A 26,021-nucleotide genomic window follows, 5' to 3' on the forward strand; every position below is an offset into this window, starting at 1 on the left:
ATAACTGAAAATTCTATACAAACTCTAGGAAAGTATTCCAAATGTGAAATTATGATTATAACATAAAAAAAAAATCAGAATACATCAAAGAAGCATGTGATTCAGTGCCAAATTTATAATTACATATTTAATATGTCACAATCCTTTTGTTCCAAAAATATTCACATGAGAACTGTAAAATGGGCAATTACTTGCCAAAAGCATAAGTGATATTCACTATATAGTACATGGAGAGGGACACAATGCAAAATAAAGATTCTTCAGAATTTCATTATGGAATTGCTAGTAAAACAACAGAACCTGAGGCTACAAGGACCTGTCCAAGTAGAATATTTATGTTAAATATGCCTTTATTGCTTGCCTGGTAGAGGTGATCTGTCAGCCACTTTTGGTAGAAGGATGGCCCACAATAGACACCAGGAAAATTTTTTCGACCGCAGCCATATCCGTAACTGGTAATTCCCATTACAAAAAATCGTTTATGTTCTGGTAAGTAGCACATTAATGGTCCACCACTATCACCCTATTAAAAAAGTCCCAAAATAGTGTTAGTTGCTTCTAGTAGTCTTTATATGACAGCAAAACTGGAATAAATTAATCACATTAACCATACATTTATATGAATATACATCTTTAATATACCTTCAAGTTACAAAGATCCATAGGTTTTCAGTCTTATATTCCAACTCAGGCAGGAGGATTTCAGTCTGGCCTGATATTTAGAGGAGCCCTAAAGCTGGTGAATTAACTTCCTGTCTGCATGGTTTTGAACCAGAATTGTACAAATCACATTGTTTGGATTTTTTTTTAGTACAATTACTCAGGAGAAATATAATTTAGGAAATGTGCAAAATACTGTAACTACCAGTAGAATACTTATATCGCTTAATGCTGAGTGGGAGAAGTGTAACTTTAAGATGGGTAAAAGAGTCTTTAAGGTGCGTGCGTGGTTGGCTAACTAGAAGAGAGGAGGAAACTGGCGGCTTGTAAGAGGTGCCGTCTTTCTACCTGTTCACGTTGGCTGGTGCAGGGTAACAGGAATAAATGGCTAAGGCTCTCAGTTCTACTACAAATCACAGATTCTGTCCTGGTTTCTGCACGGCTATCAAGGCACCAGACACTATCGCTGAGGACTGTTAATCACTGAAAACATCAAGGATGCTGAGATAACGGTTTCAGCACCAAAGATTAAAGACTGTATTTCTAAGGTGTTTTCAGTTCTCTGTAGAAGGTAGGCATTGTATTTTTGGATAATGAGGAAATTTTGCTTATGAAGGCAATTCAATTAGATGAGATTCTCTACTGTTTTACTCAGAGAAATTTTTTTTAGTTTTTTAAAGATTTTATTTATTTGACAGAGAGATCACAAGTAGGCAGAGAGTCAGGCAGAGAGAGAGAGGAGGAAGCAGGTTCCCCACTGAGCAGAGAGCCTGATGCAGGGCTCGATCCCAGGACCCTGAGATCATGACCTGAGCCAAAGGCAGAGGCTTAACCCACCAAGCAACCCAGGCACCCCTACTCAGTGAAATTTTTAAGGAAAAGGACACTGGGAAGATAAACCCTGGATTACAGAAACCAGAATGAGTAGGACAAGGTTCGAGGATGGGGCACTGCTCAGGAATGAAGTGCTGATATATTTAGAAGTAATGAAGACAAGAGAAATAAAGATTCAAAAAGCACAAGAGACAAAATCAAAAAAATAGATAAATTGACTTCATAAAAATGAAAAAGCTTCTATGCTACAAATGGTAACATCAGGAAAATGAAAAGAGAGACCACAGAATGGGAGAAAATATTTGCTAACCACATATCTGGTAAGGGACTGGTATCTAGAATATATTTAAAAATGCTTATGACTCAATAATAAAAAGATAATTTAAAAATGGGCAAAGAATCTGAATAGACATTTGTCCAAAGATCTACAAATGGCTGGCCCATAATTACATGAAAATATGATCCACATCATTAGTCACCGTGGAAACACAAATTAAAGCCACGATGAAGTACCACCTCGTACCCGCAAGGATGGCTGTGATCAAGAAGACAAGTGCAGACAAGACATTGAAGCCTTCATACTGCTGGTAGGAATGTGGAATAGTGTGGCTGCTCTGGAATAGAGTTTTGCAGTTTTTCAAAATGTTCAACATGGACCCAGCAATTCCAGTCCCAGGTGGAACTTCCAAGAGAAACAAGAATGCACTTACACATAAAAAATGTATAGTCAAGTGTGTATAGCGACATTATTCATAATAGCCAAAAAGTGGAAATAGCTCCAATATCCATCAGCTATGAATGGATAAAATGAAGCACATCCATACAATGGAATATTATCTGGCAATAAAATGAATAAAGTATCAATACATGCTACAATATGGATGAACCTGGGAAACATGTTAAGTGAAAGCAATCACAAAAGACCACGCGTTGAATGATTCTATTCATACGAAATTTCCAGGATAGGCACATCTATAGGGATTAGTGATCGGCTAGGTCTAGGGGTAGGTGGGAGGAGAATGGAGAGTGATTTGTAATGGGTAGAGGCCTCTTTTTGGGGTGATAAAAGTGTTCTGAAATTAGATTATGATGATGGTTGCACTGGTCTGTAAATTTACTATAGACCCATTGAGTTGTACACGTTAAATGGGTGAATTGCATATATGTAAATTATACCTCAATAAAGGTAGTAATAAAAAAAAATCCAAAGCAAATTTTGTCTAAAGTGGACCATGAAACCAAGAAAGCAAGAAGATTTGGATTGTTGGACTGTAGTTAAAAAGGAAAAAAAAAAAGAGTTCAGTACTTGTAAATTTGATAATTAAGACTTCACCAGAAAGTGATCAAAGGCCTTGATGAAGTTTCCTTCTGGCTTTAGAAAAGATTTCAAAGGAAAAGTATTTGGTCTTACCCTGCAAGTATCAAAAATCCCATCTTCATGACCTGCACAAAATGAAGTGTCAGGAATCATTTTCCCATAACTCCACTCAGAGCCACAAATCTTTCGAGAGATATAATGCACTTCCGCTTCCTGTAACACATCTGTAGCATTACCTGTTAACAACAACAACAACAAAAGTACAGTAAATGATTTCGGAGAGCAGGCATTTTGATAGTTAAAATATAAATATATAATATTTATATTATATATGAATATATAGTATTTATTATATAAAATATAAAAATATAAAACATTCGTGTTGAATAGGTTTTCTTTCCCAAGTGGCTCAACAATTGTGTAAGACTGTCTCCATACACGCATGTATATGCCTAAGGAGACTGTGGAAGAATGGTCGCCAAACGTTCATGGCCATTATTGCTAGACAAAGTTGGAATTTCAGGTCATTTTTGTTATCTTTGTTTTATTCTATTACTTGAAGGTCTCTTAAAAGGATCTATACTTTTTTTTTTAAGATATATTTATTTACTTTGGGGGGAAGGGGAGAGAGAGTCTCAAGCACACTTCCCACTTAGCCCTTGTGGGGCTCAATCCCACAGCCTTAAGATCACGACCCCAGTGAGAACCAAGAGTTGGATATCCAAACAACTACTCCACCAGGTGCCCCAAGGACTTAAACTTTTTACAAAATAGAACTATGTAAAAATTTTCAAGGGGGGCACCTGGGTGGCTCAGTCGGTTAAGCGTCTACCTTCGGCTCAGGTCATGATTCCAGGGTCCTGGGATTGAGCCCCGCAGCGGGCTCCCTGCTGGGCAGGAAAACGGCTTCTCCCTCTCCCACTCTCCCTGCTTGTGTTCCCTCTCTCGCTGTGTCTCTCTCTGCCAAATAAATAAATAAAATCTTAAAAAAAAAATAACTATCAAGGGCCAATGCTGAAATCTATCTTAGGTTCTAAGTTGTGAGCAATTTTTATTAAGTTTTCTAAGAATGGAAAGTTTTGAGGATGGTCTACATGAAAACAAAACAGATTTTTAATTCATATACTCCCTTCAGTTCTCTGCTAATCCCTGAACCAATAAGTGGTTCTCTGCTACTAAAAAGATAGGAAAATACAGGGCAACACTTCAGGAACTATTAAAGGACAGATTATTGTAAGATTTATCCACAGAAAAGCTTCTGTAACAGCAGCATCTGATCTTATGAGCCTCAGAGTTGCAGTGGTCACATGTGGTAGCTGAGTATTTTGTTGGCCCTGCATCCTTCCCCATTGTCTGTAGGTGGGCGGATGATCTAACCCTTCCATTCTCCTGGGACACTGATTGGTCTAGGAGTATGTATTGTATTGTATTGTATTGTATTGTATTGTATTGTATTGTATTGTATTAAGTGCAAGTCTAACCAGCTGGAATACTTCTCTAGCACGGTTTTTGTTTTTTTGTTTTTTTTTTAAGATTTTACTTATTTATTTGACAGACACAGAGAGAGAGCACAAGCAGGCAAAATGGCAGGCAGAGGGAGAGAAGGAGGCTCCCCACCAAGCAAGGAGCCCGATGCGGGACTCGATCCCAGGACCTTGTGATCATGACCAGAGCCAAAGGCAGCCGGTTAACCCACTGATCCACCCAGGCATCCCTTCTCTAGCACTGTTTTAACTGGAGCTGCCAGAAGAAAACCTTTTTTCACAGTAGTCACATGACTGCTTAGTTATAAGTTCAAAGCCACTGCAGCCAAATTTGGACTTTTTGATGACAGGCAGCCTGAAAAAATAGTCTATATGCAGAAAGAACAGGCACAGGAAATTGAAATGAAGTATGTTCTAATGACATTCAGATTCCTAGATAGAGGCTTCTTAGAGGCCAGCCACATTTTTGCCCTTTATTTAAAAATAGTTAAAATAATACTGGCTGCATATAAAAGCATATTTGTAACATAGAAGTTATAGAATATAATAATGAAATGAACACCTGCGAACCTACCACCCAGTTTGTGAGTCTGAACAATATTAATACAAGTATGGTACTGGTGCAGGACTATTAAAAGTAACTAGAGATTTTCAAAGTGAGTAAGACAGCTGAGAAACAGACGTCTGGTTTTCTATTCTGTTTGCCTGGTCACTTAGAATATCCTTGCGCAAATATAACAGACACTAATTACTACAGCTTTAAAATAAACTTTAATTTCTGGGTGGCAACTCCTCTAACATATTTTTCTTCTGGAGGAGTAACTTGGCTATTCTTAGGTCTTTTAGAATGAGCTTTTTAATTGTCTCAAAACTCATGTTAGGGTTTATCATTCCCTGTTTTTGTTTTGTTTTCAGTTTTTCAGATAGAACTTACATCTTCATGTCAACATTGAGTTGTCCTCTTCAAGCATAAAGTATACCATTCCATTTACTTAAGTATTTTTTTGTATGTCTTAAAAACGTTTTAGAATCTTTTCTATAAAAGGCCTGCAGTCTTTTGTTAGATTTGTTTTAAACTGCCTAATCAGTTCGGTATTACTGCACATGCTAACTTCTGTTAACTTTCTTCTCCAACATTTTATTATGAGAAATTGCAAACATAAGGCAAAGATAAAAGAATTTCTCCATAAACAACCATTTGCCCGCCTCCTATAGATTCTTCAATATTTTTATTTCATCTGTTAACTTTTTTTTTTAAGTTTTGTTTGTTTGTTTGTTTTAGGGGGGTGAGGGGAGAGACAGAGGGAGAGGGGCAGAGAAAGTCTCAAGCAGACTCCATGCTGAGTGTGGAGCCTGACCTGGGGCTTAACCTAACGACCCTGAGATAATAACCTGAGCCGAAATCAAGAGTCGGATGCTTAGGGCGCCTGGGAGGCTCAGTGGGTTGAGCCTCTGCCTTCGGCTCAGGTCATGATCCCAGGATCCTGGGATGGAGGCCATATCAGGCTCTCTGCTCAGCGGGGAGCCTGCTTCCCCCTCTCTCTGCCTGCCTCTCTGCTACTTGTGATTTCTCTCTCTGTCAAATAAATAAATCTTAAAAAAAAATAAAAAGAGACACTTAACTAACTGAGCCACCCTGTTAGCTTTTTAAAAAAATTCTGTAATTATTTTGGCAACTTTTTATTTAGATTTAATTTCAAAATTTATAGAGAAGTAGTAGAAATAGTACAAGGAAGTGTAAAATGGCTTTTACCCAGATTCAGCAATTACTGACTCTTTGTCACTCTTGCATTATCATTAGTACTCTGTATATAAATTTTTCTGAATCATTTGAGAGTAAATGGCAGACCCTGTACTCCTATATTCTTAAATACTGTAGTGTATATTTCTTAAGAGCAAGGACAGGGGCACCTGGGTGGCTCAGTGGGTTAAGCCTCTGCCTTCAGCTCAGGTCATGGTCTCGGGGTCCTGGAATCGAGCCCCGCATCAGGCTCTCCGCTCAGCGGGAAGCCTGCTTCCCCCTCCCCCTCTGCCTGCCCTTCTGCCTACTTGTGATCTCTCTCTCTCTGTCAAATAAATAAAATCTAAAAAAAAAAAAAAAAAAAGCGAGGACATTTTCGGGGCACCTGGGTGGCTCAGTTGTCGAGCCATCATGATCACAGGGTCCTGGGATCGAGCCCCACATTGGGCTCCCTGATCAATGGGAAGCTTACTTCTCCCTCTCCTGCTCCCCCTGCTTGTGTTCCCTCTCTCCCTGTGTCTCTGTCAAATAAATAAATAAAATCTTTAAAAAAATTTTTTTTCTTACATAACCACAGTACATTTATCAAGATCAGGAAATTAAACACTGGTCATACAATATGTGGGCTGTTAGGTCAAGCTTATTTCTGAGACATAATGTTGTAGCATGTATTAGTACGTTGTTCCTTTTAATGGCTAGATGATATTCCATTGTATGAATATATCACATTTTGTATATCCGTGTATCAGTTGATGGAGCTTTAGATTGTTTTGTTTTTTGCTATTTTGAATACTGCTGCTATGAGCATTTGAGTACAGGTACTTGTGTGGACATGTGTTTTCATTTCTCTTGGGTATATACCTAGGAGTGGAATTTCTGAGTCGTACGGTAACTATATATTTAATTTTTGAGGAACTACCAAACTGTATTCCAAAACCCCTGTGCCATTTTATATTCCCACCAGCAATGCATAAGGGTTCCAATTTCTCCGCATTCTTGTCAACACTTGTTCCTAAAGTTTTGATCATAGACATCCCCATGGGTGTGACATCTGTTAATTTTGAAAATTACATTTTCTAACTATTGATAGTGTATCAGAACAAAATAGATTGTGGTAGTTTGGTTTTATATCTGGACATTTTACGAGACTCTCTTAATTCAGTGTGTTATAGATTCTTTATTGTAGGTAGTTGTATCACCTGTGAATAATGAGCTTTTTTTTTTTTTTTTTTTTTTTACTTAAGTCCTATGTGTTTTTCCATCTTTTTCCGGTGTTACTGCACTTGGTAGAACCTCTACCACAACACTGATGAAAGTAGTGATGGTGGGGGAAACTGTTGCTGACTTTAAAAGAAATGTTTTTTTGTAATAATGATGTTTCCTATAGCCTGGAGGTAGATGACCTAATCAGGCTGAGGAAGTTCACTTCGTGTCTCAATTGTTACGTTTTTAACAGGGCTTCTTCTGCGCCCACTGAGATAATTTAAAAAAGAATCCTTGGGGCACCTGGGTGGCTCAGTGGGTTAAGCCTCTGCCTTCAGCTCAGGTCATGATCTCAGGGTCCTGGGATCGAGCCCCGCATCGGGCTCTCTGCTCGGCAGTGAGCCTGCTTCCCCCTCTCTCTGCCTGCCTGTCTGCCTACTTGTGCTCTCTCTCTCTCTCTCTGTCAAATAAATAAATAAATAAAATCTTAAAAAAAAAAAGAATCCTTTAATCAGTTAATGAAGGAAACTACCTTAAGAGACTTCTAACATTAAGCCACCCTTAAATTCCTTAAACTCATCTTGAGTATGTTGAATTCTATTTACACTATTCTTGATAGATTCGGTGTGCTAATAATGTGTTTGGGATGTCTGCATTTATAATATTGGCCTTCCTTGTACTCTGCTCCCCTGACGTGGGAATCATATACTGAGTTGGGGTGTGTTCTCTCTTTTTGGATTCTTTGGAGGTATTCAGAGGAAATGTAAACAACCTATCTCTGGTAATTAAGGTAGGGCTCACTTGTTCTGAATTCTGGTGTTTTATTTTTGAAAACAATAATGACTGATTCAGGGGTGCCTGGATGGTTTCATCACTTAAGCATCTGATTCTTGATTTTGGCTCAGGTCATGATCTCAGGGTCATAAGCTGAGCCCCACCTGGGGCTCTGTGCTGGCCATGGAGCCTACGTAGGATTCTCTCTCTCCCTCTGTCTCTCCTCTTTCTCTCTCTCTCTCAGAAAAAAAAAAAAGAAAATGACTGATGATTTCTGTCACTATGGGTTTGTCTGTTCTAGAAATTTTGTCTTAATAAATCAGTTGGCCATAAATATAAGGTGGGTGGTCCCCCTCCTTGTCCTCTCTTTTTTGGATTCTGTTGTGTCCTGTTGATCTCTATGCTCTCATTACAGTAAACAAACCAGTACCGTACTGCCTTGATGGCTATAGTTTCATAGTATATTTTGAAATAAGAGTAACTCCCTCAGCTTTGTTGTTTTTCAAAACAATTTTGGCCACTCTAGGTCTTTTGCCTTTTCATATAAGCTTGTCAATTTGTATGAAAATTCTTGCTGGGATTTTGATAGGGATTGCATTGAATATATAGGTCAGTCTGGAGAGAACTGTCATATTAACAGTATTGAATCTTCCAATACATAAATGCAGTATGGTATTGATTTCTTAGGTGGTCTTTAATTTCTCTATGTCATGTTTTGCAGTTTTCAGTTTTTAGACCTTGCCCATCTTTTGTTGACTAAAATAAGTGTAGGTGTGGATCACTCTCATTTTTAAAAAAAAATATTCATTTGAGAGAAAGAGAGGAAGAGTACAAGTTGGGGGAGGGGCAGAGGTAGAGGGAGAAACAGACTGCCTGCTGAGCTGGGAGCCTGACAAAGGGCTCAATCCCAGGACCCCATGGGTCATGACCTTGAGCCCAAGGCAGATGCTCAGCCGACTGAGCCACCTTTTTTTAAACCTTAACTGGGTATTTATTGAGCTCCTATAAACTGTTTTTCATAAAATTTAGGAGTTTGGGGCCATATTTTCTTTGAATATTTTTTCTTCTCCACTTTCTCTCTTTCCCCTTTCCAGAAATGCCATTACACATTACACATATGTTGGTGTACTTGATGTTGTGCCACAGGTCTCTGAGTGTGCATTCATTTTTCTTCAGTATTTTTTTCTAACATTCTTCAGATTAGGTCACTTCTATTGCTGTGTTTTAGTTCACTGATTCTTTCTTGTGCTATTTCAAATATCTAAATTTCTATTCAGTTCTTTTTTAAAATTGACTGTTTTTCCATAGATAGTTCCTATTTGGTAAATCATTTTCATCACATTTCCCCCTTTGATGATTTGAACAATAGTTACTTTACCTTATTGCGCATATTTAAAGAGCTTCTTTGAAGTCTTTAGCTGCGAAATTCAACATCTGAGTCTATTCAGAGTCCATTTCTATTGGCCACCCCCCCCCCCCCCATAGGTGACACTTTTGGATTTTTGGTTTTTTTTTTTTTTTTTTTAATGCATGTCTTATATTTTTGTTGAAAATTGGGTGGTTTAGATAATACAACAACTCTGGATTTTTATTCCCTCCTCAACAATGCTGTTGTCATTCTTAAAATGATTTACCTGGGCTTAAACTGTACAATCTGTCTTCCCTACAGTATGTGACTGTTGATGTCTCTGCTCAGTGTTTTTAATTCTGATTTTTACCTTTAGTTTAGCTTCACAGGGCTTGGCTCTATATCTGCAGAGTTTAGTGGTCAGTGAATGATTTGGGCTGTTGGTGAATGAATCTGTGTGTGGGTTGGGGAATGTGTTAAAAAAAGTTCAGTCAGCTTTTTGTTTAATTTTTAGAAGTGAGGAGTCGCAGAAGAGAGGGAGAGAGAGAATCTCAAGCAGGCTCCATGCCCAGTACACACCCTACTCGGGGCTCTATCTCACAACCCCGAGATCATGACCTGAGCTGAAATCCAAAGTCAGATGCTTAACCGACTCAGCCATCCAGGGCCCCTTCAGTTTGTTTTCAAATCTACTTTGACTTTCACTTTATTGTGAGTTCTCTCAGATTTTCCCCACACATGTATGGTTTCCCAGTAAGCCAAAAATATTTGGAGAGCTTATTGAGCCATTCTATAGCTCTCTCATTTTGGGGATTTTTCTGTCAAATTTTTGACTGTCTTAACTGCTGGCTCTATCTAGGACTGTATTCCCAGGCCAGTAGAGCTGTGGATTTTCCCTATTCGTCTTTTGCTGCTGAGTCCACCTTTTTTTTTTTTTTTATAGATTTTATTTATTTGACAGAACAAGCAGGAGGAACAACAGAGAGAGAGGGAGAAGCAGTCTCCCCACTGAGCAGGGAGTCCAATGTGGGGTTTAATCCCAGGACCCTGGGATCATCACCTGAGCCAAAGGCAGACACTTAACCAACTGAGCCACCCAGGCACCCATGAGTTCACTACTTTTATTAGTAATGCTGCTAGCCTGGATTTTCCACTACTTTTCCAAATAGAGTTCACCTTCTGTGGCAACAAGGTTCTTCATAGCCTTGGTAAAACTACTGTACTGACTAATCTGAGAGGGGAGTTGGGAGAACCCACAAGCAAGAAAGCTGCAAATTCCTCTTTTTACCCAAATTTATAGCTGTTACAAATATTCCTCAATTTGTTGTGTACTTTGGTTGATTTTCAGGACCCTAAAGTAGTCACTTTTGATGATTTTGTCTAGTTTATATTTATTTGGGGGAAGAGGATTTGCCAACCTGCCCATGCCATCACAGCCAAAATTTCTGTTCTTTTATTTGTAAATTTATCATAATCAGAGTTCACAGTTTGTACATTAGCTGTCTTTGAACTTGGAGTTTTGCTTTATGGCCTAATAAGTGGTCAATTTTTTTAAAGATTGATTTATTAGTTTGAGAGAGAGTGTGTGCCTGTGCAAGTGGGGGGAGGGGCAGAAGGAGAGAATCTTCTAGTGTGACTCCTGCTGAGCGAGGAGCTGGACTCAGGGCTTAATCTCATAACCCATGGGATGATGACCTGAGCTGAAAACCAAGGGTTGGATGCTTAACCAACTAAGCCACCCAGGTGCCCCAAGTGGTCATTTTTTATAAAGATTCCAGCTACACTTAAAAAGATAAAAGCCTCTAAATTTTTGAGTGTACTGATTTGTCTATTAAATTAAGCTGGCTAATTATGTTGTTCAAATATTCCAAATCTTTACTAAGTTTAATAAAAAACAGATTTTTTAATTGTTAAATAAAAATAGTTCTATCATAGAGGAGTTACAACATTTGCTGTACAATTCTATTTTTCCTTAATATTATCTGAGTCCTGTTTATTAGGCTCAGAAGTCTAGAATTGTTCTATTTTTTGGTGAGTTGAAACTTTTCTAAATAAAAATGATCTTTTTGGGGCGCCTGGGTGGCTCAGTGGGTTAAGCCGCTGCCTTTGGCTCAGGTCATGATCTCAGGGTCCTGGGATCGAGTCCCGCATCAGGCTCTCTGCTCAGCGGGGAGCCTGCTTCTCTCTCTCTCTCTGCCTGCCTCTCCATCTACTTGTGATCTCTCTCTGTCAAATAAATAAATAAAATCGTTAAAAAAATGATCTTTTTTGTCCTTTTGTCTTTTTTTTTTAAATATTTTATTTATTTATTTGACAGAGATCACAGGTAGGCAGAGAGGCAGGCAGAGAGAGAGAGGGAAGCAGGCTCCCTGCTGAGCAGAGAGCCCAATGCAGGGCTGGATCCCAGGACTCTGGGATCATGACCTGGGCAGAGGCTTTAAAAACCCACTGAGCCACCCAGGCGCCCCTGTCCTTTTGTCTTAAAGTCTATTTTATCTTAAAGTCTATTTTGTCTGTAATTTGCATAGTGATACTAGCTTTCTTTTCATTTTAATTTACTTGATATATTTCTTTACTGTTGTTTTACTTCAGTCCTTCCATATCCTTACATTTTAGGTATTCCCTTAGATAAGGTGGATTTCCTACTCCCTAATCTGATTTTCTGTCTTTTAACTAGTGGTTTGGTCTGTTAACATTTATTGTGATTATGGATATATTTGGGTTTGTTTCTACTGTCTTATTTTATACTTTCTATTTTTCTCAGTTTTCCTAGGCTTATTTCTCCTTTCTTGATTTTTTATTAAGATATTGTCTTTATTTTCTTATTCCTTAGGTTTCTTATTCCATTCCAAGTTATATCCCCTATTTGCTTAAATCTAATGTTAATCATTAATTAATCATTAATGTTAACATACATTAACACTTCTGAATAATACACAGACCTGAGACTACTTTAACTCTGATCACACCATTTGAAACACAGCTTCCCCCCCTAATATTTAAGTATCGTTTTTTAAAATTCCACAAATTATACATTATTTTTATTGTATTCCAAGGTTTCCCAGTCTCAGCACTATTAACATTGTAGGCCAGATAATTCTTTGTTGTGGAGGGTGAGAGAACTACCCCATGCATTGAAGGATGATGAGCAGTAATCCTGGCTTCTGCCAGTGGCATACTTAACACCCTGCCTAGTGGTAACAAAATTTTCTCCAGACAGTACCAAGTGTTCCCTGGGGACAAAATTATCCTTCATTGAGAACCACTGTTGTATACAATATTTACCTATATAGTTATCTATTTTTTGCTCGCATCTGCATTACGCACCTCCCTTTTGCCATCATTTTTTTCTTTCTGGTACATTTCTTATTTACTTTGGTGAAAGATTATTGGTGGTAAAGTCAGTTTTAGTTCCCTTTTATTCTCCAGTGATAGCTTAGTTGGGTACACAGTTGTGGGTTCATTTATTTTCTCTCAGTACTTTGACCATGATATTTCATTGTATTTTGACTGTCATTATTGCTATTGAGAAGTTTTCTGAAAGCCAACCAGTAGTTATTTTGTAAGGATTTTTCTTTTTTTCTGGCTGTATTCAGACTTCTTTGGGTTCCCCCCGCAACCTACAACTCCATTACAGTGTTTGAAAAGGAATTACATTTTGTTCTGGATATCCATTTGCATTGGAATATCCATTTTACTCATGGATATCTGGATTCATGTTTTCCATCAGTTACAGAAAAATTGCAGCCCAAATCCATTGAATATTGCCTCTCCTCTATTCTCTTCATTTGTTCATTCTTGCACTCTCATTAGATGTATATTTGACTTTCTTATCCCATTTATCTTATATCTTACTTTCTGTCATAATCTCTTCTTTTTTCTCTGTCCCACAGTCTAGGCAGTTTCTTCAGATATATCTGCTGGCTCACATATTTTCTCTAGAGCTGAGTCTAATATGATGCTTAATTCATCCAGTGAGTTACAAACTTTAGCAGTTACATTTTTTTCATTTTTTTAAAGATCCTATTTGGTTCTCTCTCACTCTCTCTCTCTCTTTTTTTTAGAGATGGGGGAGGGCCAGAAGGAGAGGGAGAGAGAGAATCCCAAGTAGGCTCCATACCCAACATGGGCCCCAACACAGGGCTTGATCTCACAACCCTGAGATCATGACCCGAGCTGAAGTCAGACTTACCCACTGAGCCACCTGGGCAACCCTTGTTCTCTTTTAAATCTGCCTGGTCATTCTAGATAGTCTATTGCTTATTTCTAATTCTGTTTTTTAATTTCTTCAAACAATTTACATATACTTATTTTGTATTCTACACCTAAAATATTAATATCTGAAATCCTTGGGCGAGCTGTTGTTTTATTTCTGTTGACTTTCATTATTATGGCTTTTCTCCTAATGTGTTTGGTGATCTTTGATTGTAAGGGGATATTTGGTTGATTTTAATCTGTAGGAATCCTAAGTATTTTCAGACCTGGTACTTAGTCCATTGAGTTTATTTCAATTATTGTATTTTTTATTAAATTTTTTTTTAGAGAGAGCACACACATGAGCTGAGGGGGAGGGGCAAAGGGAGAGAGAGAATCTTAAGGCGGCTCCACACCCAGTGCAGACCCTGATGTGGGGCACGATCTCACAACCTTGAGATCATGACCTGAGCTGAAATCAAGAGTCAGACACTTAACTGACTGAGCCAACCAGGTGCCCCTTAATTATTATATTTTTAAATTATTATCATTGTTTGGTTCTTTTTCATAGCTCCTTTTTATTCATATTTTTAAGTACATCTTTTATTTCTTGTACTATATTAAACACCTTTTTATTATTTGATCCCAATATCTGACATTTTTGCAGGTCTTCTTTTGATGTCTATTGTTCCTGCTGACTCTTACTCATAATACCTTATTTGCTTTGGTGTTTAGTGATTTTTAAAATTATAATCCATTTTCATTTAAACTTTATCAGGTGAAATTCTTTTGAGGTCTTAGATGAAATTCAGTTTCTACACAAATGATGTGCATTTGATTCTCTCAGCCATTTAGAGACCTTAACAGTCTATGACCTATTTAACCTAAATCCTAAGCCTGAGTCTTTCTATTCAGAGTGATTTGGGGCAGCAACTCCATATGAGTGGTATTTGCAATTACATGTTTTCTGGGAAAATTCCTACCTTTTTTCCTTTAATGAAGCAGTTTTCCTAGAAATCCTGGGGGTGGGGGTGGAGGTTGAGGATGCTTTGGTTTTATCTTGTTCTTAAAAAAAATAAACTTTATTTCATAATAATTAGGGTCACAGAAAGTTGCAAAAGTAGTACAGTGAGGTCCAGAGTGCTCTTTATCCTGCTTCCTGAAATGATTGCACCTGTGTAACTGATGTACAATATCAAAATCAAAAAACTGACATTGGTACAATGTGTGTCATTCCGCGCCACTTAATCGTATGTGTACATTCTTACCATTACCTCCACAATTAAGATATGGAACTATTTCACCATCACAAAGATCTCCTTTAGGCTACCTAGCCTTTTTACACCTAGCAACCAGTAATTAGTTCTCCATCTCTATAATTTTGTCATTTTAGGAATGGTATATAAATGGAATCAGATAGAATGTATCTTTTAAAAATGGCTTTTGTTTTCACCTAGCATAATGCCATCTAAGTTGATACACATATCAATAGCTAATTCCTGTTAATTGTTTAGTATCATTCCCGGTTAAGGATATACAACAGTTTGTTTAATCATTTCCCCTAATTAAGTACGTTTACTTTTTCCCAGTTTTGGGATACTACCAATAAAGCTTTTGTGAATATTTGTGACCAGGTTTTTGTGTGGAAATACGTTTTCACTTCTCTGGGATAAATGCCCAGGAGTGTGACTGCTGGGTCCTATCATAAATATATGTACATGTGTGTGGTTTTTGTTTGTTTGTTTGTTTTAAAGATTTTATTTATTTATTTGGCAGACAGAGATCACAAGTAAGCAGAGAGGCAGGCAGAGAGACAGGAAGGGAAGTAGGCTCCCTGCTGAGCAGAGAGCCTGATGCGGGGCTTGATCCCAGGAGCCTGGGATCATGACCCGAGCGAAGGCAGAGGCTTTAACCCACTGAGCCACCGAGGAACCCCCATGTGTGTGTTTTTAGGAATTATATCTCTGGGGGTGCCTGCAGGGCACAGTTAGTTAAGCGACCTACTCTTGGTTTTGGCTCTGGTCATGATCTCAGAGTCTTGGAACTGAGCCCCGTGTCAGGCTTGGTGCTCAGCTCGAAGCCTGCTTGGGATTCTCTCTCTCTCTCTCAGAAGGAAGGAAGGAAGGAGGGAATGATATCTCTAGTGTTTGGTGCATACACATTTAAGATTTCTATGCCTTTCTTGTGGATTTACCTTTATATCATTGTTATGTTCCTCATTGTCCCTAGTAGTTTTATTTGCTCTTAAATCTACTTTATCTGATGTTAATGTAGCCATTCTTGGTTTTTCTTTTTTTTTTTTCTATTCCAGGTTTCTTTTGATTAATGTTGCCATAATATATCTTTTCCCATCCTTTTATTTCCAACCTGCCTGTATCATATTTAAAGCGAACTATGTATAGATGAACTAGACACTGGGTCATGAGTCTGACTCATTCTTGGAGTGTAGCCCTCTGGCTCCAGCTTGATGAGACTCTCCCCTCACACACTTGAGCAGCTTTGTTCTTCAACGCTCTCAGGTCCCATCAGACCACAGAAATTCATATTCAGTGTTACTGCTGGCAAATACCCTCAAGATAAAAGCCAACTTCACTTCTTCAGTTACCTAAGTTCCCATCTTCACATTCAGTCCTTGACCTGTGTATTTTCTCCGTTAATAGCCTGGGTGGCTCAGTCGGTTAAGCGTCTGCCTTCAGCTCAGGTCATGATCCCGGGGTCCTGGAATCCAGTTCTGCATTGGGCTCCTTGCTCAGCAGGAAGCTTGCTTCTCCCTCTGCCTCTGCTCTCCCTGCTTGCGTGCGTTCTCTGACAAATAAAATCTTTAAAAAATTAAAATAGTTTTCACTGGGAAGTTTGGTGTGTGCATGTAATTGACCATGTTAGTCCTTAAAACAGCTCTCTGACAGGTGTTATTGCTCTCATCTTACAGATCATGACAATGTATGACAGTGTGAAAGATGGTATAATATAGTGGAAGCAAGAGTTTTGAGGCAGACCAACCTGGGATTGAATTTTTACTCCTCACTTAGCTATGTAACTTTGGGCAGCTTGCTTAACTTCTTTATTTTATTTCATTCATTTATTTATTTATTTGTTAATATTTTATTTACTTGTCAGAGAGAGTGTGTGTGTGAGCACAAGCAAGGGGAGCATCGGGGAGAGGGAGAAGCAGGCTCCCTGCTGAGCAAAGTTGCCAATATGAGACTTGATACCAGGACCCTGACATCATGACCTGAGCCAAAGGCAGATGCTTAACCAACTGAGCTACCTAGGCATCCCTCATTTAACCTCTTTAAATCTGTTTATTTATCCATGTCATAGTACTTCTCATAGTGTTATTGAGGGCATTAAATGAGAAATGCATTAAGGGGCTTAGCATTTTATTAAGTACCTAGCCCTGAATAAATGGAAGCTACTTGGATCACTGTTGTTCTAACTGTTGTTAAAGAGTCAATAATTTGCCCATGGACATTCAGCTAGTACATGGCAGGGCTGAGATTCAGGCTTACGTCTATGATTCTAAAGCCATAGTCTTTTCCCTACGCATGTTGCTTTCTTAACTTGTTTAAACAGCATTCACAGAGGAAAAAATTAGTTCTTCAAAGATCTTTCATACATTTATCTGTATCATATCTAAATAATCTACACTTATTTAACTATTTTAAAGTTGAGGGTTTTTTTTTTAAGTTTATGTATGTATGTATGTGTGTAATCCCTATACCTAACATAGGTCTCGAATTCACAACTCCAAGATCAAGAGTTGCATGCTCTTTGGACTGAGCTAGCCAGGTGTTTCTAATCTACACATATTTTTTTTAAAGATTTATTGATCCATTATAGAGAGAGAAGAGGGAGTGTCAGAGGGAGGTGGGGAGAGAGGATATCCCAAGCAGACTTCCTGCTCAGTGGGGAGCGTGAATTGGGGCTCCATCCCAGGGACCTGAGATCATGACCCAAACCAAAATCAAGAGTCAGACGCCCAATCAACTGAGCCACCCAGGCACCCCTCTACACTTATTTAAATGGCTAATTTCCATAGGGAATAGAAAAAAGAGTCTCAGCGCTTGAACTCATATATTGCTAACTAGACTTTGATTCCATCAAGAACAGTTGGTACTTAACACAGTACTTAGCTATTCAGGCTGTAGAATAAGGAAGACCTTGATTTGTGCCCTAGCTTCTCAACCGCTCAGATCCACAACTCCTGGTCTGTTAAATGGGAATAATGACATTAACTTCCTAACAGGAATATTTTGAAGATAAGATAAAATAATATATTTAGAAAAAGGCCTAAAGCATGGCAGATGCTCCCAAATGGTAACTATTTTTAGAACCAAAGGCAGAGACTATTTTCTACATTTATTTGTTCATAGTTCATAGTAGTTCAACCAGTCAATAATTAGTGCTCATTTGTGCACTAAAGAAAATATAGGGCACTCAACCTGTTTGATATTAAACAGGGTATTAAATTAAAAGGATACTAAATTTGATTCCTGACAGCCAGAAGCTTATTATTTACGATAAGCAATCCTCTTACAGAGCTGGTTCTATCATCTATGAGTCTCAGAAACCTACAAAAACACTGAGAATCATCATTCTTTCTGAGAATGGTTAAAGGTACAAATATGTTAGCAAGCATAACTGGAGAAAGTCTCTATTTCTGTTTTGGAAGATAACTTTCTCTTTCCTGCAAGGAAGAAAAAAAAAATACAAGAAAAGAAGACATTTCCTTTTCAGTGGTTTATAAAGACCTGTTGCTCAAACTCATGATATAAAGAGATGAATATACAAAAGGGTTCACCCTCCCCAATAACCAGGAAAAAATGTATAAATAAAATTCAGACTGTAATTACCTTCTTCTTCTGTTCTTCCCCAGCCGCTTATAAAACACTTTGTGTTTTGGTCCAGTTTTTGGAAAACATCAAAAGGCAGACAAATTGGCTGAATATACTCAGTATACCTCACTGCTTTTTTTAAGTGAAATAGTGCAATATCATTTACGTAATTTTCCAAATTAAAGTCTGGATGGATAATGATTGCTTTAACTTTTATCTTCTTGGAGTGTGGATGATGATGCCCTTTTATACTGTTAGTTCCAATCACAGCTCTCCACATTAAAGGATCTCTGAAAGAGAATAAATGTTATTAGAAACGTGTTATTTATCTAGGTAAATATTCTCAATCTCCTAGTTTTTCGTTTTTCTCATGTTACATTAGAATAGAATCCTACTTTCATGTACATGAGGTCACATCAAATAAAAACCAATATATCATGATGTAGGAAAGGAGAAAAAGATCAGTAGAACAGAAGGTCCCCTTAATATATGATTAAGGTAGCACCTCTTACTTGTGGACAAAAGAATGAATGACTTGATAAATGGTATTGGGACACCTAGCTAACTAACTAGTTTGAAAAGTGAAATAAAATTAAATCTCTGAAAAACATTAAACAGTAAAATAAACTTGATATTGATTAAATGTTTAAATGTAAGACATTTTTTAATATAAAAGTCTTTAAGTCTTCTTTTAGAAATACATAAGGTGGTATGTCTGAGAGTTGCTTCAAAGTAATTGAGAGAAGGGGTTGGTGAGGATAAAGATGAAATAAGTTCAGGGATGTGTTGATAACTTGAAGCTGGGTGATAGGCTTATGGGAGTTCATGAAATATTCCCTTTACTTTTGTAAATTTTGAAGTTTTAGAATGAAACATTTGGATATTAAATTAGCATGAGAATTATAAAAATTAAACCAGAAAGAAAATGTAGATGAATACATAACAATGATAGCACTGATATAAAACAGGAAGCAACTAATGGTTCTTGACAATCTTAAAAACAAAACAAAACAAAGAACAAGTAAAAAACCAAACTGAAAAATCTTTCGCAAGTCAAAATCAACAATTAAAACCTTAAGCATTTAATAGTTGTTACATTTGGAAGTAGATTGGGAAGGAGGACTTTTTTACTTTATACATTGTTTACAGATGCTGAAATTCCTTTTCATCCTTCAAATTGGCAAAGTTTATGAGTGTGTGTGTGTGTGTGTGTGTGTGTGAGTGATAAAACTCAGGACAAACAACAATCATAAAAACAAAGGAATACTTATTCATGTGAAATGTATAAACAGGTATCTTAGCAGCATGTACCAATAGTCTATAAAAGTTGCATTGTATTTTGTTTTAAGATTTTACTTATCTGACAGACAGAGTAGGGGGAGGGGCAGGGGAAGAGGGAGAGAGAGAATCACTAGCAGACTCCTTGCTGAGCGCAGAGTCCAACTCAGGATTCGATCCCAGGACCCTGAGATCATGACCTGAGCCAAAACCAAGAGTTGGAAGCTCAACTGACTGAGCCACTTAGGCACTCCAAATTGCACTGTAGATATTTAGCTATCTTAAAAATGGTTTAGGTGACCTCTAGAAAGTTTACCAAAAAATTTAAAGCCCTAGTTCTATTTTGTATAAAAAGAAATCACTGCTTTAAGCTACTTTGAAATAATCATTGTTCTTTTCTTTTCCAAACTTATACAACTTATATTCCTTATTCACTTCAATTTATATCAGACCATAAGATTCAAAAACAGGCTGTGTACACTGAACACTGCAAAACATTGCTGAAATTAAAGAAGACCTGAATAAATGGAAAGACATCCCATGTTCATGGATTGGAAGGCTTAATATTATTAAGAAATACAATACTATCCAAGGAGCACTACAGATTCAATGCAGTCGCTATACAAATCTCCATATTTTTTGAAGAAATAGAAAAACCCATCTTAAATTCACACAGAATGTCAAGGGACCCAAATATCCAAAATAATCTTGAAAAAGAAGAATGCAGTTGGAGGACTCACATTTCTAGACTTCAAAACTATAGCAAAGTTACAGTAATCCAAACAATATAGTACTGGCAGATATATACACAGCCCAATGAAAAAGGATAGAGAGCCCAGAAATACAGCCTTGCATATGGGCTCAAGTGATTTTCAACAAAAGTGTTGAGACAATTCAGTGGGGAAAGGACAGGCTTTTTCAACAAATCGTGCTGGCAAAATTGTATATGTACATGCAAAAGAATGAAGTTGAACACTGACCTTATACCATATGCAAAATTAACTCAAAATAGATAAAGACCTAAATATAAAAGTAAAACAAGGAACTCCTCAGTGGCTCAGTTGTTTAAACATCTGCCTTTGACTCAGTGTGGGGGGAGGTCCTTGCTCAGCAGGCATCCTGCTTCTCCCTCTACCTGCCACTCTCCCTGTTTGTGCTCTCTCTCTGACAAATAAATAAAATCTTAAAAAAAAAAAACCACTGGAGAAGACCTTCATGATATTGGATTTGGCAATGATTTCTTAGATATAACACCAAAAACACAGGTAACCCAAAAAATCAAATAAATAAATGGAACTTCTTCAAAAGTAAAAACTTTTGTATGTCAAAGGACATTTTCCAGGGGCGCCTGGGTGGCTCAGTGGGTTAAACCTCTGCCTTCAGCTCAGGTCATGATTCCAGGGTCCTGGGATCGAGCCCCGCATCAGGCTCTCTGCTCAGTGGGGAGCCTGCTTTTTCCCCCTCTCCCTGCCTGCCTCTATGCCTACTTGTGATCTCTCTCTCTCTGTGTTAAAAAAATAAATAAAATCTTAAAAAAATAAAAAGGACATTTTCCAAGAGAGTAAAAAGACAACCCACAGAATGGGAGAAAAATTTTCAGATTATATATTTGATAAGGGATTGATATGAAGAATATAAAAATCACTCATATCTCAACAAAAATCCCAATTAAAATGGGCAAAGGATTTAAATAGATACTTCCTTTAAAAAAAAAAAAGATTTTATTTATCTATTTGACAGAGAGATCACAAGTAGGCAGAGAGGCAGGCAGGGGGCAGGGACCGGAAGCAGGCTCCCAGCTGAGCAGAGAGCCTGATTCGGGGCTCGGTCCCAGGACCCTGGAATCATGACCTGAGCTGAAGGCAGAGGCTTAACGCACTGAGCCACCCAGGTGCCCCTAAATAGATACTTCTTCGGAGAAGATATACAAATAGCCAATAAGTACATGGAAAGATGTTTAAGATCATTAGTCATTAGAGAATTGCAAATCAACCACAGTGAGATACCACTTCACACTCATTAGGACAGTTATGATAGTAGTAGTGTAAGTGTGGGCAGTGTAAGTGTAATTTTTTCTAATCTGTGTGGAGCACCGGGAAACAGAAGAAACAAATTTAAGAGATACTGTGTAGAGAAAGCAAATTCCCTGGGTCACAGAGCTGTTGTTGATGCCATTATCTGAAAGAATAGAGAAGGAACAGGATTGGAGGAGAGATTTTATTCATTTTCCAACTTACTGAGATAGTGACTCCAGTAAAAAGATATATAGTAGGGAGCTGGAAATAGGACTCAGCTGGAAAGACTTGGAGTTTCCAGCACATCGTGATTGCTGAAACAGAAGTAGATGAGACATCTCTAGAAGAGCGTACAGGTAAGGCAAGAGGATAAGAGTGGAAATGTTGCCATTTAGATGATGACAAAGACTCATCAAGGAAAAGGAGAAAATTAGAGGGGACTTAGAAATCAAGAAAAGAGTTTCTAGGAGAACAGTGGTCAGCTTTGCCACATTATGAAGATCAAATAGGATGCGGACTGAGAAGAGGTCATTGGATTTGGCATGGAGGGGGATCTCTAATAGTGTGTTCGGAGCACAGAAATAAGACTGCAATTGGCATTTTATAAGTCAGTGCAGATAAAGCAAAAGGGAGGCTCTCAAATAGAAGAGAAGAAACGGTAGGGTTCGTCGATAGGTTGCTTGGGTTTTTAAATAATGATGGAGTGACCTACACATGCTTGAGGGTTGTAGGGAAGAAACCAGGGAGAAGACTGAAAAGTACTACAGACAATGAGGTATAATGCTACAGCACAGGTTGAAGAACTGGCTTTGGGTCGGGGGGCTGTTATTTAACAGCAGTTTGATTGTGGGCAAGTTACCACATCTCCCTCATCTCTGGATTCCTCAAGTGTAAAACAGAGATGATAACAGCTATCTCAGAGAGTTACTGGGAGGGCTTTTTTTTTTAAGATTTGATTTTATTTGAGAGCGAACACAAGCAGGTGGAGGGACAGAAGGAGAGGGAGAAGCAGACGCACTGCTGAGCAGGGAGCCCGACACGGGACTCGATCCCAGGACCCTGGAATCATGACTTGAGCCCAAGGCAGACATTTAACCAACTGAGCACCCCCAGGCTCCCCAGGGCTTTTTTTTTTTAAACACAGAATTATATATAACATCCTTAGTACCTAATCTCAGAGCAAGTCTTTGATAAATGCTTGTTCTAAGAAGGAAAAAGGGATAGTTGATGGTGCAAGGTTTAGGAAATGAGGGGGACTGGAACAGAATGTAGCAAAGTTAGTCCTCTGAAAAGTAGAGAATATGCCTCAGTAATGTCTATTGCCTCAGCAGCTAGACCAGTCCCTAGCATATAACATACATTCAGTCAGTGTTGAATAAAGGAGTAAAAACATCAATAAGATTTAGTCTTGAGAAATGTTAAGTGGAATATGACAGTATCTTCAAATACTTAGAGGAGGATTTGGGTTAAATATATATGGCTTCAGAAAGCAGATTAAAAAAACAAAACAAAACAAGACACTTATTTCAACATAAGAAAAACTTCCTAAGAATTAAAGCTGTCCGAAAATGAAATTATATTCTTCCCAAGGTAGCAATCCATCATCACAAGAGATGTCTCAAATAGAAAGCCATATGGGATAGTTATGGTTATGCGTGTGGGTTTTCATTCTGGCAAACCAAAATCAAGGATCAAAAAACAAGTTGATCCTTGATTTTGTTGTTCTCCAGCCATGAGCAAGATACATGAGAATGCCTAAATCTGGGATGTCGGGGAGGCTCAGTCGATTAAGCATCTACCTTTGGCTCAGGTCATGATCCTAGAGTTCCAGTATCAAGTCCCACATTGGGCTCCTTGCTCAGCGGGCAGCCTGCTTCTACCTCTGCTTTCTCTCAAATAAATTAAAAAAAAAAATCTTAAAATAAAGATAGCATTTTAAGGATGCCTGGCTGGCTCAGTCAGTGGAGCATAGGACTCTTGATCTTGGGGTCATGAGTTAAAGCCCCATGTTGGGTATGGACTCCACCTAAAATAAATAAATAAATAATAGCATGCTGTACAAGCATTGTAAAACACCCCTGAAAAAACAGAATTGATTCCAAACTCTGAAACTCTTCTTCTAGATCTCTTTCTGTACCCTTAATTTATACCTTAGTATCTTATTATTTTTCTGCCTCTATTCCTCAGAAGGTAAATTTATGGAACTGAAATGTATGTTTGAAAAATGTAGTATACTACATGGACACCTGGTGGCTCAGTCAAAGTGGCTGCCTTCAGCTCAGGTCATGATCTTGGGATCTTGGGATCCTGGGATCAAGCCCTGTGTCTAGCTCCCTGCTCAGCAGGGAGTCTGCCTGCCTCTCCCTCTGCTCCTCCCCCATTCATGGGTGCATGCGTGCGTGCTCTCTCTCAAGTAAATAAAATCTTTTTTTTTTAAATTTTTTAAAAGATTTTATTTATTTATCAGAGAGAGAGAGGGAGAGAGAGCGAGCACAGGCAGACAGAATGGCAGGCAGAGGCAGAGGGAGAAGCAGGCTCCCTGCTGAGCAAGGAGCCCAATGTGGGACTCGATCCCAGGATGCTGGGATCATGACCTGAGCCGAAGGCAGCTGCTTAACCAACTGAGCCACCCAGGCGTCCCTCAAGTAAATAAAATCTTAAAAAAAAAAAAAATCTTTAATCCAATGGTGAGAAAGAAAAACACATGGTTACCATATAATAATTTTAAAAGCTAAAGACAATTGTCATTATTTAAAGCACAGTCTGACAAATTCCCATAGGCCAAATCTGACTGTCTCCTATTTTTTAATAGTCCATGAGGGGAAAAAAAAATGTTATTTATACTCTTAGACAGCTGGAAAACAAAAACAAAAAAATATACTATTTTATTCAAATTTCAGTGTTCATTAATAAAGTTGTATTGGATCACAGCATACTTACTCAATTTTGTTATTGTATTGTCACTGGCCACTTTGGTCCCATAGTGGCAGAGCTGAATCATTGTGACAGAGTCCTTAACATTTTTACTATTTTACTATGTTACTATGTTACGGAAAGCATAAACCTCTGATTTATAGGATTCATTCCTACAAACAGTGTGCTAGTGTAAAGCATTATGGCTACTTGTAAACACACAGCTTAACTGAACATGGCTGAAATCAAATGGTCCTCTACTACTACAAAGTATCCCCCAAGAGAATAAAATAGAGGAGTTGTGCTCCGAATACATACCTAGTGTCCTTAGTGCAGTGGGCAGCTGTGAGGACCCACTTACTTTTCACTAAGCTTCCCCCACATATATGAGCAAGAATTTTGCCTGATTGAATCTGCAGGCTAACTACCCATGGCCACGCACCAGTTTGAGCTGCTGTGCCCCCTACTATCCTGGACCCTTCCAATACATCTGCAAGCGGTGCTGTCCCACAATCTAAAAATAAAAATCATATATTATTTGGACTGAACATCTGATGATACATATTCCTAATCTTAACATACTAACATAATCTTTTAGATTCCTATTCAAAAAACAGATAAAGCAATCTGGATACCTAAGGCATTCCCATATTTTGAGGAAGAAAAGAATCTTGAAGGAGCATTAAGACAAACATGCTTAAATGATCACTACAAATAGAAAGGCATTAAATCAACACAGTTCGTTAAAACTATTCCCCCAAAATCTAAAAAGAAGATAAGTTTCTCTGACCAGGTATCACGTTGCTTCTGGGACAAAATGGCAATTAAAGAGCCTGGGACTGGTGAAGCAACTTCTAATACTTGCTATTTGACTTGTTGGGTGAATTTTTCTCAAGTGTAGTAGGACAAGGGCACCTACCAGCCTTTTCAACTCTGAATTCCTAACCTTTAAAGTGGGAATGACAAACCTCAGAATGTTTTGAGCATAAACAGCAGCGCTCTACAAGCATATGGCATTTTTGCTACGATGACTACTACACTGTCATAATTAACCAGACTGCGTAGGTCTGTACATTTTAAAGGTAGTTGGGCAAGCAGAAAAGGACGGAGCCAAATTCACACACTACAGAAGTGGGGAGCACGCAAGGGATGCTGTTCAAAGAGGGGAATGAACGGATACTGCCCTCTGCGGCCCCCGCTTCCTTCGGGGCCTGGAGCGCCTTCCGCCCTCCTTGTGCGGCCTCCCGCCACCCAGGGGCACCGGCCTGCTCCCCCCAGGAGCTGCGCCCAGTCCTTCGGGGGAGTGAGTGGAGTCCGGAGTCGGGGAGAGCGCTCCCCACGAACAGCAGTGCGGCGCTCAGGAGCCCCAGCCCCATTTGGGAACTCCTAGTGGGCAAGATGGCGGCAGGCATGGGCTGCCTGCG

The 26,021-nt window shown here is 38.5% G+C and overlaps 1 protein-coding gene across 1 annotated transcript; it reads right to left on the reverse strand.

The window, feature by feature from the left end:
• Positions 1-26,021, reverse strand: TMPRSS12 (transmembrane serine protease 12). Its single transcript, XM_032876543.1, has 5 exons — positions 25,781-26,021; positions 24,916-25,111; positions 18,410-18,681; positions 2,906-3,048; positions 1-523 (listed from the first exon to the last, which is right to left on the reverse strand). The coding sequence occupies exons 1-5, from the start codon at positions 26,007-26,009 to the stop codon at positions 272-274; spliced, it is 1,092 nt and encodes a 363-aa protein (XP_032732434.1). The 5' UTR covers positions 26,010-26,021; the 3' UTR covers positions 1-271.

Source organism: Lontra canadensis, unplaced genomic scaffold, assembly GCF_010015895.1.
Source record: "Lontra canadensis isolate GAN:19392208 unplaced genomic scaffold, GSC_riverotter_1.0 scaffold59, whole genome shotgun sequence".
NCBI classification, from domain to species: domain Eukaryota; kingdom Metazoa; phylum Chordata; class Mammalia; order Carnivora; family Mustelidae; genus Lontra; species Lontra canadensis.